Source organism: Ammospiza caudacuta, chromosome 3 (assembly GCF_027887145.1).
Source record: "Ammospiza caudacuta isolate bAmmCau1 chromosome 3, bAmmCau1.pri, whole genome shotgun sequence".
NCBI lineage: Eukaryota > Metazoa > Chordata > Aves > Passeriformes > Passerellidae > Ammospiza > Ammospiza caudacuta.
In genome coordinates this window covers 86162485-86176483 of record NC_080595.1, presented here as the reverse complement: position 1 = coordinate 86176483, position 13999 = coordinate 86162485, and the positions used below count along the sequence as shown (strand labels likewise).

At 36.5% G+C, this 13999-nt stretch overlaps 1 protein-coding gene across 14 annotated transcripts in view; it reads right to left on the bottom strand.

Moving 5' to 3' along the window:
• MYT1L (myelin transcription factor 1 like) overlaps window positions 1-13999 on the bottom strand; it is a 310091-nt gene that overhangs the window by 121054 nt on the left and 175038 nt on the right. For all 14 annotated transcript variants that reach the window (XM_058800681.1, XM_058800680.1, XM_058800684.1 and 11 more), the window contains exons 3-5: window positions 8512-8566; window positions 8296-8329; window positions 7934-7996 (exon numbers count right to left, since the gene is read on the bottom strand). In XM_058800681.1, coding sequence (XP_058656664.1) covers window positions 7934-7996; window positions 8296-8329; window positions 8512-8566 — 152 coding nt within the window. The remainder of the gene's footprint in view (window positions 1-7933; window positions 7997-8295; window positions 8330-8511; window positions 8567-13999) is intronic.

Genomic DNA, 13999 nt, shown 5'->3' with positions numbered 1-13999 from the left:
TCAGATAATTTTCACTGAGATGGAGGAAAAAAGAGCAGGGAAACCCTGTTCTGATAAGCATGGGTGCCACTTACAGATAGAACATTTTCAAACCCATGTGTTATTTGTGTTTATGTGGACACTGGAGCAAGAAATAAGATGGGCTCCCTGTCCATCCAGCTGCCAGTATTCACCAGTAAATTCTCCTGTCTCTAAAGCACTGACTCAGGATGCTCCAATGCACAGGCCATTTTTCAACACACAGTAGCTATGGCTGCTGCTCAGAACTGCTGGAAGGAGTATGTAGGCAGATCCATAGTACTCTAAAGTCAGTGCATTACCTTGCTTGTGGCTTTTCTGGTTTAGTCTTAAGGTTAAAAACTGTCACTGTATTTTCACTAGAACATATATTAATAAAAAGATTTTCCTAAATACCTCCAGCTTTTCAAACCTCAGAATCAATATTTTTAAAGAAATAATGTAGAAATAATTGACAAATTATGACATCAGGAAACTAAACTAGATTCTAAATATAAAATTGTCCTATCATGACAAATCAGTTAATTTTGCTCTAGGATCCAGAAAAACATTTTGATCAAAAAAGCACTGAAAAAAGTTAGACTACTCTGACATCAAGGACCATTCAACAGATCTTTATTTAAATATCAGATAAACATCAGAGCCAGACTTTTGTCTTTTTACTACATTTGCAATAATCTCCCATACATGCTTCTGTCTTTACTACATGCCTAAAATTTGCTGGCTGTTTACAAATGGGGAAACAGAGGCCTAGTCAGATGAAATGTCTTGTCTACCATGTGCTAATCAACTCTGTAGATACTCTTTTCCACAATGAAAAGCACGAGTTATTCAACCTCAAATGATTTATTTCTCTCCTAAGAAAACACAATGTACTCAGCAAACCTACCAGGCCAACCAAATAAATTTCCCATAGGCAAAGGGAAAATGTGTACAGCTCCTTCCACGATCTTGCTGGGGAAATTACATCCCCAGTACTACTGGATATTTTGTTCTTTTGTTTTGGTTTTTAATTTTCTTTCTGATACTTTCTTCATGGTCTTAATTTATTTTGTGGCTAACAGGGACATCTCCGGATAGATACGCCCACAGAAACCCCCATGGCTGCAAGGGGACTGCTGCATGAGAAATATGCTCAGCACCTTCCATTTGAAAGAAAAGGAGCATATAATCTCAGCAACACACAAGCCAGGGCACCCACTGCAGAAAGTACATCCTAAATCTGATGTTTGCTGCTGCTGCACAGTTGGGTCAGCACTCTCCATGCTCCTGCCCCTGATTTACTCCCTTTCCCTTGCCTTTATGAGGCTAGCACTACTAGTACTTGCAACTTGTTGCCACTTCAACAGCTACTCCCAGTCCAGATGGCGGTAGGACTAATTGAGCTGTGGTTCCTTTGTGCAGTGACCTCTACACAATAGCCACTAGCATGCAGAGCCTCACACCAATTGCTAGCTGCAATTGATAGCTGCTCGATGGTTTAGCCCAAGCTTTGTACCTTTCTAATCATTAGTCAACCATCAGACAAAGGATTTATTGCTGAATCCAGACAGCAGCCAATACAGACCTCTAATACATTATGGATTCTCTGTCAGCACAATTATTTATTGTTTGCAGTGTTCTGTTTGAAAATCCCCATGCTCTTGCACTTATTTACTTGCTTGCTTACATCTCTTTAGCTGGATTTAACAAAGCAATGAAGCTCCATCTATTAACATTTTTTATAAACCCTGAATGGTGAATTACTTCATACAAAATATATTTATAATATTATTCTTGGTATTTATCACGGTCTTTAGCAAATATTGCTGTTAACGAAAATGGAATTAAATTTCACAGACAGCATCAGAATATTTCCTCAGGTAAGTATCCAGCGAATCATTTTATCATTAAAAACACTATAATAAAGGTTGACTATCAGCTGAGAGATAAAGGAATACACATTTCTCTGTACTTCCAGCATCCTGTGGGATTTTTCACAGTATCATGATAGCAAGCAACAGTAAGGACCTCACTGTTCTGTGGTTAGGCTTTAGCACAAAAGCATCAGTGGACCTCTGGTTCTGCACAGAATGCAACCATGCTCTGCCATCAAATTAATGTTAAAATATGTATGTCCTAGCTTCTGATTTATAGTATCTTTGACAAATAGTAAAAAGGACAGGCATGCCATAAAGTTTATGGATAGGGTGATGGCATGCACAATGATGTCTCATAAAGAATAAAGGGGGAAAAGTTATTTATTCTTGTGATTCAAGAGCTAAAATACAGATAGACTGGCTGCGTGCACAGAATTTTTCATAAATATCCCACAGTGCACCCTGTTGTACAGCAGCCATACATTAATTAGAGCATTCAGCAGACACTGCAATGTGTTACACTCACCCAAGTGAATCTTCATTTTTCACAAGCAAGGCCTTACTAATTAAAATCAGCTTTGCAATTAAATGTGGAAAATTGTGTTAAACTTTGAAGCGTGGTTTAGAAAAAATGTATTTATTTTTAGGGTATTTTATTTTGATGCAAATGAATTCTCCATCAAAGTGAGACCAGCAAAAGGAAGGTATGAGGATTTCTCTTTTTTGTATTATAGATGCTTCTCTCGGTTGCAAGTTGCAATGCTCCACTATCTCTCTGGCAGTACCTGGCCCTGTTCCAATGCTTTTAGTGAGTGCTATCTGTCAAGGCATGAATAATACAGCCCCTAGGCTGTCGGCAGAATCCAAATGAGGCATACATCAGGAAGCAAGCACTCGACTTTAGCTCCAGAACATGCTCCTGTGAAGACAGGCAATTATTCACCCACGGCTGCAGCCATGGCAATCAAACTGGTGGGTGAAAAGGTATATGGAATGAAAAAATTTGAATAAGAAATATGGCACAACAAGGCACAGAAATTCAATAATTTTCTAATAACAGAGAGATATTTGAGCCTTTTAATTTCAAAGTTTGGGGGCCTGCAGTATTTAACTCGTTCTGTTAGAATATGGAGACTAAAATACAGTATATAATGTCAAGGCAATACAGTGGTACTGGTTTTGTTTTTTCCTAATCAAAATAGCAATGCTAAACTCTAAGGTATTTATAAATTCAAATTGTTATATGAAGTGACAAATATCATGCCTAAAAATTAAAAGATAGTCAAAATAATTCTAACTGTATCATGTAATAAACCAGAGACAGCCTAGTAAAACAATAAAGAACTGGCATTATCAGGAAATTTGGAAGAAAATTAAAATGCAATGTATTCTATAAAGTTAGGGACAACTTATACTTTACAGATATGCACATTGTTTTATGATTCCTCTTTGGTTTTGAGACTAGCCTTTTTTCTTGCAAGACATTGTGTCAGTAATTAATGAAATGCTTTACAAATAAAATATGACCTGAAGAAAGGGCATGAAAAATTCCCTGGCAGATGAAATGTTTAAGTTGGTTTATTTAATCTGAATTCTTATTTTCAGCAATCAAATAGAAATTAATGATATAGTAAAAGCTATATCAGTATTTCCATTTTAAATATGAAGGGTTTATCATTTGGTCTTAACATTCTTCATTGATATTTTATGCAAATTTTTTCAGACCACAATTGGTTTGCTTTCACTTCTATACAATGGCTGTATCTGTTTTCAAATATACACTCTTGTAAGCCCTAGAAGAATCTAAATGAATCCATGGCACTATACATAGTGCCATGCTACCACCTTAAGATTTTTTTTAAGTCTCATATTTGTTAGAATATTATGTTAGAATATATGTTATATGTAGAATATTATTTGTTAGATTGTTATGTTAGAAATGTGGCAGTTAGCAAGTGATGAATCCATTACAGAATCTAATTGCTTTTGTTACTTGAGAAAAAAAAAACAACTATTTTGTTAAGAAGCTTTAAAATAAGTGACTGTATGCAATCAGCATTTTTAAATGGAATCTAGTTAGGATTTTTATGATGAGTCTACATACCTACTTATATGGCAAATCATTGGCACCTATTTGGTATATGACACTGTTTTATAAAGGTGCTAAATAGAGAGCAACAAAGTAAAATGCAATATTTCTGGAACCATCATTCACATCTACTCAGTAAGTAACACAGTTTGCACTCAATTACTCCAGAGTAACAAAGGGATTTGCACCTGCAGAACAGACCAGAAACTGGACTCACTTTTACTTTGTATTTTTATAAATAGAATGTGATTCCTGTTGCCTCTGAAGTTGATTAATGAAACTGGCAAAGTTCCTTCTAATTGCAGTGAAAGAACACTTGAATCTATGCTCTTCTTCAGATGCTTACTCAAAAGGCATCCTGAAAACACAGTTGTGGGAACACCCTCCTGGTCTGGTTAGAGTCACTGCTCTATATACAGATGGATTATTCACAGCTGAAAGTATGCAAGTATCTGGACCAAGCTTATTGTTCAAAATCAATTCACAGTACTGAAGGTATAAGAGCAGTGCTCATTGTTATGCTGCTATGCACAATGGGCCTGAACAACTACCAAGGGACTAAAACAACCTGCATCTGAGGCATGGCCCAGGAGATGCTCTGATTTTCATCCTAACATTTGAATTCTTCTCTTGTCTCCACAACTATCTGAACATATTTATGGCTTTTTTTTTTTTTAATTTATATCTTGCATTCAGATCTTTCACAACCTTTGTTTTCTTTTTGTTTTTCAGTTCATTTGGCCTCAGGCGCTTTGAAACATAAACAACAGGTACTGAAGTTCTTCTATCTGTGTAAACTCTAACCTCGAGGCATTGCCTCATGCTGTGTGTCATGGACAGCACAAGAGGGTCCATGTTAGCTTCAGGTTTCCAGGTATTACTAAAACACACAAAAAAAAGAGTCTGCTCTAGTGAGGCAGGGACACTATCCAACTTTGGGCACTCCCCAGTGCCCAACTGGGATGTTAATTCTTCTGACCTTTCCATGCAGCCACTGGACAGAGGTGCTTTCACCACGCTAATTTTAGAGATCCCAGCATTCTGCCCTAAAGTGTCCTTTAGAGAAACTTGTCCATCTAAGCTGTCTATTAGCATGTCCAGCCAACAAACCAACATCAGGCACTGAACTTAAGACCCAGGAGGAAGCTACCAACCAAATCATGTAAGGTTTTTCTTCCCTTCCAACTAAGATTTGACACAAAGAAAAACATCAAGGAGATGGAAATGATACAACAAGCTCTTACCACTGTTACACTACCTAGTTCCAGTCCCATGTTTTTATACACATCAAAACATCACTGACATATAAAGTCTGTTTGTTCCCTTAGTAAACCTACATTGAAGCTCTTTCCTAATTAAAAATATAACCAAGGAAAAAAACCTGTGGTAAAATCCTCCTTTAACTTTTATCTAATATTTTATCAGCTGAACAACATTTCATCCCCTGAATCTATCCGAAAATGTGAAAGGATCTGTTTATTTCAGTTCAAGCTTAATGTCCTACCTGAAGATGAGTTTTCACATTCTCAAAGATAAAATAACAATAATAACTAAAAAAACCCTAAAAATCAGCAAACCAACCAACTCCCCCCCCCCCCCCAAAAACCCACTGGAATTCCAGAGACTTCAAGACATTTTAGAAGAAATAGCATTTTGGAGCGCTCTTACTACATCTAGTGGAAGCAAATGCATTTCATTCCTAATAATGAGCTGGTCTCATATCATGAATGAAAAGGTCTTAACCTCATTAAAATGCTCTGTAGGTCTAAACGGAATTGTTAGGCATCAGCTGAGATATGCAATTCCCTGAACACATCAAATTTTTAAGACAGTCTGATTTCCTTGGAAGAAATGTTTGAGGGTCTTTCCCACCCATACAGCAAAACAGAAAAAGAGGAAAATTCCTTTAAATTCTTTCAAAAAGGTAAACGTAGTAGGTGTTGGTTGTGAATAAATAGTGCTTCTCTTCTAGAAAACAGAAATTTTAGATAAAGGTACATTGTAAACCTCAACAAAGAACTCTGTGTTTTTACATTAAATAGCACATATATTGGTTAAATATGTTTTGATTAGTGGATTGGCAATCATAGTGACAAGAAAACATAAAAGCCTAACAAATTCTTTTGTAGAAAAAAAAAGGAATTTTTGATGTATTTCCAATTTTTATTCTTATCGCATCTGCCCAAAATTTCATTTAATTAACAGTTCTGAGATTCAGTCTGTTCGTGTACTGACATACCAGAATCATGTCAAGAAAGCAAAATATGGAATTAACATCTCAAAATTGCATGTAATCTTTTCAAACCTCACATTCATTGCTTCCTCTTTCCCCAAAAGGGTGATCTTACACAAACACAGACACTAACTCTAACACAAAGTTCGAGCAATTCAGTACAAAAGTCAGAATTTTTTAAGCTAAAGAGTTTCTTTTTGTAGGTTTTTGATATCTGCATAGAAATTCCATGTAAGGAAATGTATGTAGCTATAATCTTGTAACTAGAAAGGCCATTATAATCATATCCCTTAACTGCTGACTGGTCATGGAATTTCTGAGGAAAAAAAAGGATTGAGTGCCATTTTTTAATTACTTGTGAGGCTTGCATTTCCATAAAGAAAACATACAAAAGAAAACCATGGTTTGAAATGAGAAGTCACAACTGAATTTAAAAATAATTATTTTGGATACTTTTCCTAAATCAGTGTTCCAATCTAACCAAAGCCTTCAAATAGTAACAGAAACGTTACTGCTCTTATGAATTAAGAAATTATTAAGAAAATAAATGTGAATAACTATTTTATGATTTATACAGTTTAAATGTAATTCAAAGTAATTCCAATATCACTGTTCTTGGTCCAATTTCGAAAGTGTTTTCCGGACTTGTCCCTAGGCTTCATTCACTGATAAGAAAAAAGGAACATGAGTGGACTGAGTGGCACTGTCCAGTATCTTTTCATATTTGAAATGAATGCCTTAACCCCAAATATATAATTTTAATTTAATTCCTAGACCCCATATGCCCATTTCATACAGTAATCAGATTTGGTGTGAGATATCTACTCTTATAAATACCACAAGTGCTTTATAAGCTGAAAAATCAAGAATGAAAAAAGCCCTAGAGTTTCAGGATAATTTAACACTGCTTTGAAAACTTCCCTCATTTCAGAAAAGAGATGGCCTAACCATCAGCCATTTTATCTCCTACAACATGCTGCTGTATAAAATATGTCAAATGAAATGCACAGCAATGAGAGAAAAATACATGTATTCTAGAGCTGTTAAATTTTAAAAACATTGCACAAAAAAATTCATGGACAAATGATTCAGGAAAGGAATGGTGTTTAGACAGATGTACAACTCAACTGAACACTGACCTTGCAGACACAGAAATATAAAGACTGAGGTTTAAATTAATTTGAAGCACAGGCAGTATGTGTAACATATGCTACCTTGTATACTATTAATCATAAACAGCTGGAATTTTTTTTTTTAAAAGGAGATGTCTCCACATTTCATAGTCTAGAAACGGAAGTAATGGTATTTATAATACAGTATAACATTTGAACCCTGAAGTCTTATTATCATTGATTTGCCTTAAGCTTTGCTTTGAATCTAACCTGATCATTGAACTTAAAATGCTCAGAAACTCTTTTTCATTCAGCTATGAAACACATTCAATAACATGAACATGAGTGCCAAAAGAGAAGTGGGGCCAAATTTTAATTTGCAACATATAAGCAAGAGAACTGTATGAAAAAATTGAGAGAAGATTGACAATAAGAGCAAGTCTCCTCAGCAAAAATGTGAGTTAAATTTTGTGACATTCAGAAAGAAAAAATAACCCTGGCTCTAAATGGCTTCTAGAATATGTAACTGCTAATTTTTATCATTGTTTGGTTTATCAAGGTCATGGCAGATAACTTGTTTACCAAATCTCTTCACTAAATTATGAAAAATTACAGATATTACCTTCTGTGTCTTGCATATTTGCCACTAACATGACCACTGCCATCACAGCCAGGCGTGGGACAGCTGCAAAAGAGAGAATTAATTATATAGGTGTTGGTGTGCTGCAGAAAGATTATACTAAAAGCAGGCAGACTAGGTATTACTGAGATGGAGGGCAACCAAGACAGAAAGAGAAATCAAATAACTGAAGGGGAAAAAAAAGCGGGGATGCTTTTTATTAGCAAGTCTCGAGGGAATTAATTTCATCAGTGCAGCAGGGCATGAGCAAACCACCAATGAACTTGAAAGTGCATTATACCCATTAAAAGGCATGAATTTTCTAAATTGCTAATGGGGATACATTTTACACTCAGAGCACTAACCTGAACAGCTCTTGTATGGCTGGTTCCACGGGAACTGCAGAGAGATGGAAAACATATAAAAATTTATCATCTATTACAAGTACCCCTCTTCTACAGAAAATTACCAGAAAGGTTGTGTAAAAGCAAGGGTCAGAATGAATCGTGCAAAGAGATTCTGGAGGATGAAGGTCACCCTGAGCAGGGGCCTTGAGTGATTTACTGAAGCAAGAGACATACCTCGAACACCTTTGGAGCGTGTGCGATGGCGCTTCTCGTCTGCATCCACCTCCATCTGGGAATAGATTAGCAGGCAGTCAATGTTCTTATCCTGCATGCACAGACTATCAATGCACACACTGATACAGTCTCTCACACGATTTATTGACACTATTTTAATTCCATTTTATCCTGCAAGGGAAAGTTCTCCTTACAGGGGATTTTTAGGCTCTTTGTGTTCATGTAAAAACAGAAAATGCAGTAATTTATGCTTTAAACATTTCTGTGCCCTGCTTTCATAGCAAATTGTGTGCAACTAAGCACTGTTTCCTCTTTTCAAGAGGATGTTTCTGCCATAAACCCTTCATTACTCCCAAATATTCCAAAACAAGGATTCAATAGATTTCTACATAATTTAAAACTAAAGTCAAGGGGTCACACACCACAGGTTGTTTTCTAACCAAAGCCTTTACAGTGGGAAATAGAGGAAGTAATAATGACTGAAAAGGAGATGAAGATTCACCATTAGACCTTCAAATGTTTCATGTTATTTAATATGGCATTACAATCTTTGCCAGCATGTTTCATAGTTTAGTTGTGTATTTCAAGTTTGAGGAATGGGCTCATTTGCTACATGACTAGATCTTTATCTTCATTTTACAATCAGCTCGCCAATCCAGTGTAGTTTTCTGTGCTGTAATAAATACATAGAAATCTTACATGTTTACCAGACAGGGCAACCCTACAGATTAGATCTTTGCAAGTATCACCATCACTGACTTATAGTAATAATGTAGGGCCACATAGTTTCTTCTGATTTTACATGCACAATTGTCACCAGATTTTAAAAGGTAAACTAAATAGCCAGCTAGAGTTCAGGATTTTGTTCAACAGAAGCAAATTGCACTGAACTATGTTGAGAGACTGAGTCAGGGAAAATATATGCAGTATTTGTGTCACCAGCTCCTTTGGCTGTAGAAGAACAAGATAGCATGATGGATTTCCAGTGTTTCATACATAGTGACGATACTGTAAAGGTCAGGAAGCACAGAAATAGACCATGGAGCTCTAGTTCCCCCAGGGGAAAAAAAATCAATCACCTCCTTTATAGCAATATCCTTGGATTGATATCTGGTAAGAATGTCATATATCTCATGCAAAAACATGGAAAAGGGTCCAAGTGACTTGCAGCTAACCCTTTAGTCACCTAACTTTCTTTGGTCAGTACCTTAACACAAACAATTTGGGAAGTAACTAGGAAAGAACAAATCAAGGAGTGTTTTTAAAGAGCTCTCTCAACATGTAACAGCAGGAGGAAAGAATCACCTCAACAAAATTTGTAGGTGGCAGGGATTTGGTAAAAAGAAAGTGTCACTCTCACAAGATTCTTTGCTACTGATGTAGTTCTGTTTCTCAGCAGTCATCATCTGATTCCTGGTAGTGTGCTATATTCCACACTAAAGGGGTAATTTAAATAGATTGATATTATGAAAGCTAATAGAGCACCAGACACTTTTAGGGGGCTTCAGGTCAGTCTTCTGCATAACTTTGAATGGGTTTAATTTTAAAATTAAGAATTTCATTTTCATATTAATTTAATATTTAGCTGAGTGCAGATACATTTGGAGCATAAGCTTCCATCTTCATCAACCGATCACGCTCTCTGAGATCCCACAAGGTATTCCATCAAACCCTCAACTGCCAGTCCAGAAAAGTACGGAAAGGTACAGACCTATCCTTTGTTGTATCTACAACCCTGTGCAGAAGTTTCAGGCATCCTCTGGCATCAGAAATGTCACTAACTGCCTATGCTTAGACAACTGAATTTACCCCCAGGTTAACGCAGCCACTGGAGCCTGAGGACCAACTCCTCTGATCAGCTCCATGAAGCTACTCCAGCTGGATAAAATCAGTCTCTAGGCACCTCTGTCTCTGCTGTCTAGCTCTCCATCATCTATTGCATGAGACACTTGGCATGCCTGTAGATATCTCCTATAGGCACCTAAACTGAATCTTAAACATTACCCACCCACAGTATCTATCCTACACCTTGAGTTCACATCCTAGCCAGTTTCTTAGCTCCAATGACTTGAGAGGCATTTGAAGCTTTTAAAGCTAACATATCAAAGCACATAACAGCATCTCTGGAATAGAAAAACTATTTACTAGATGAAAATATTCTTTTCCTTTTGCTAATAAGAAAACAGTGCACTGTATTATTTTATAAGTCTTGAATGTGTAAGGACTTGACAGGAGACCAGAAGTGAAGTTACTTATCTTCAGACTAGTATGTTTTTAAAATGTTTGAAAAACATTATCTAGCCTCATTTGTCAATACTGAAAAACCTGCTGAAAGAACTATTATGATCTTAACCTGGAAATGCTGCCCCAGTTATTATGATAGTTTGTGTGCATTTATAAGGGACAAACTACAAAACAGATTTATCTGTCTTTCTAAACCAAAGTAAGCACTTCAAAAACACTGAAGGTAGTACAGTACACTTTTAACTATACTGACAATCACAGAAGAAATCACGAAGCTGGAAAAGCCCTGTAAGATCCACAAAATCTATATCCAGAAGCAGGTCAAAGAAATAAAAACATTATAAAAGCTGCTGGCATACAATGCAATTATAAATTTTGTTGTACATCCTACCTAGTTTGCTGCTACTCCAGAAAAGCACAAATTGACTTGCCATTTTTGTGACCTAGATGCCCTCTCATATATGCCAATGCGAGTCTTGGATGCTCTAGGACACATCAAATGATGATAGATGCCTACATTTAGTCAATTGAATTTTGCTTTACCTTGATATTTATATGCTTGCTTACAGATCTTTGTCAGTCATATCAAAACTTCAGCCTTCATTTCTCCATGAATTACATGCTGGATGCTGGGAGTAAGCTACTTCCTGTAATTCTAGCAAGATTTGCATTGGTTCTGCAAAAGTACAGTCATCTGGCAGCCTACCATTGTCAGTCCTCAGTGGCACCCCTGGCACTTCCATGGCCAGGAACATAATTCTGATACCGAGACCATCAATCTGACACAAACATGGACTTCCTCACCCCTTTCACATGCAGCAAAAGGAAATGCAGACTTTGGTCTCACAAGGAGTCCACTTTAGTAGTTCTACTTCATTCATGACCTCTAAATTACAGCTCTGTAGCTCAGCTCTTACTTAGCCTCTGTTCCAGAAAAAAACTTGTGGACATGGAGGACATGCTGGCTAGGGTTAGTCTTAGCCTGGCATCTAATATTACATATCAAAGCAAAGAGAAAGGCATCAGGAATAGGAAGAGAAGAAAATGTTAACATTTCTTCAAAGAGAAGCTCTAGAAATGAAAATGGAAAGCTGATTAGAGTGGAGTATCTCTCCTACAAGAAAAAGCTGAAAGAATTTGGTTTGCTAAGTCTGGAGAAGAGAAGGCTTCAGGGTAACCTAATTGTGGCCTTCCAGTACCTGAATGGAGCCAACAAGAAAGATGGAGAGGGACATTTTACAAAGGGTATGTAGTGACAGGCTAAGGGAGAATGGTTTCAGCCTCAGAGTAGGTTTAGAATGAGTATCAGGAAGATATTCCATGAAGGTAGTGAGACACTGGGAGGAAGAGGCTGCCCAGAGAAGTTGTGTATGTCCATCCCCATCAGTGTTCAAGGCCAGGCTGAGCAAGCTCTGAGCAACCAGGTCTAGTGGAATATTCCCTGCAAAATCAGGGAGGTTGGAACTAGATGATCTTTAAGGCCCCCTTCAACCCAGGCCATTCTGTGATTCTACAATCCTCAATTCCCAGACGGAAAAGATAAAAGAGGTCTAGGCAGAAATTAAATCTGTAAATTAGAATTTAAAAGAACCAAATTATTGAATGCGTCTTACTTAGGAGAATGGGCAGGGAGAGGTAGATCTGGGAACTCTGTACCACCATTATATGCATTCATGTTACCAAAGATTTAGGGAAACAAGACATGAATAGCTATAATGCTCTCACAAATAAATCACAAGATGCTATGCTAAATACAAATTTTCTGAGTAAAACAAAAAAAATGTCTGTGTGGTCACTGCATGCAGGCAATAAGACTTGTTACATCTCACTGTACAGAATCTTATACCAGTAACTACTACTACACACACACAAACACAAGGTGCTTTTAAATTGTCAGTATTTGAAAGCTGGAAATAATAATGAGACAAAATGAGAAGAAGACAATCTTATAAAATAAATTGACTACAGTTAGGAGCAGGTGAAAGTATTTCATTAAACGTTAAAAACAGAAAAGGTACGTATTCATAAGAGAAGAATTCATTAATAAAAGAGATTTGATGATTATTATAATTATTTGAAAATGTAGTAATAGTAATCAACAAGAAAATTTTTTAAAAGAGATATTTGTCAGTATTTTTCATTTTAAAATCAAAGTCTCAGACAACATTTACCCCCCCAAAATAAACATAGGCTAATAGGTCTTCAATACATTGCTGTTACTTGGGGAATGAGAAAAAAACTGAAAAAAAATATTCTGAAAAAATTTTATTTGGAACTTTTAAAATTAACCTTTACTAATTGCTGAGGAGATGGTGAGGCTGACTAAGTTAATATTCCTGGTGCTGACCCTTAGTATTGTCATACAAAAGCAATATGGGATACAAGATGATGACCTAATTAGCACCAGTCAACACATCATCATGGAAAATCTGTAATCAAAAACACTTGACACTGCTCTTTGAGAATACTCTATAAGTTGTCAGTAAAGGTAGCTATGCTAGGATATCATATCCTTAGAAACCTTTGAAACATTTTGCTTTCTCTTGCTGAGCCTTCAGACAGTAAGTGCTTCCTAGAATCAACATATTTATCACAGTTAGCAAATATTTCTCCAGAAAAGAAAAATCTGCATTAAAATAGTTTTCCAGAAAAAATATTTTGTATAAAAGTCATTTTTATACAAAACTATTTGTAAAAACAAACAAAAAATATATATTTAACAAGACCCTTTCTATTATAATGCCACTGGCATAACTTTACCCCTACAATATTCAGTATCTCCATCAGTACTCTGGAAAATTTTACGCTACTGAAATATGCAAATAATAGAGAAATTAACAGAATGATAAACTATGTTGGAGACAGGCCAATTACCTATGGTGGCCTGTGTCATTTGGCAGATTTGATCCATCTGAAGAACATGGTTCCAGGCTCCTGCATTTATGCACAACACTTGTGGGCCATGCTTGACAGACATTAGATCACAGCCTGCCAGTCAGTAACAGTGAAGTGGATCTGGACAATCAGATGAGCAACAACCAACTTCTGCACTGCTGCAGCTGAGGAGCAGAATGTGATCCGTAGCTGCTCAACCTTCAAGGCTACATTAATCTTCCAGAAAACCACTGAATTATTCAGATACGATCAGTAACTTCTAAGAACACAGAGCAAGTTTTCAACGGGACCTTATCTGTTAGCTTGCTGGACAATCTGTTGGAGTCCTTTTAAAGGATTTAAGGCTTTG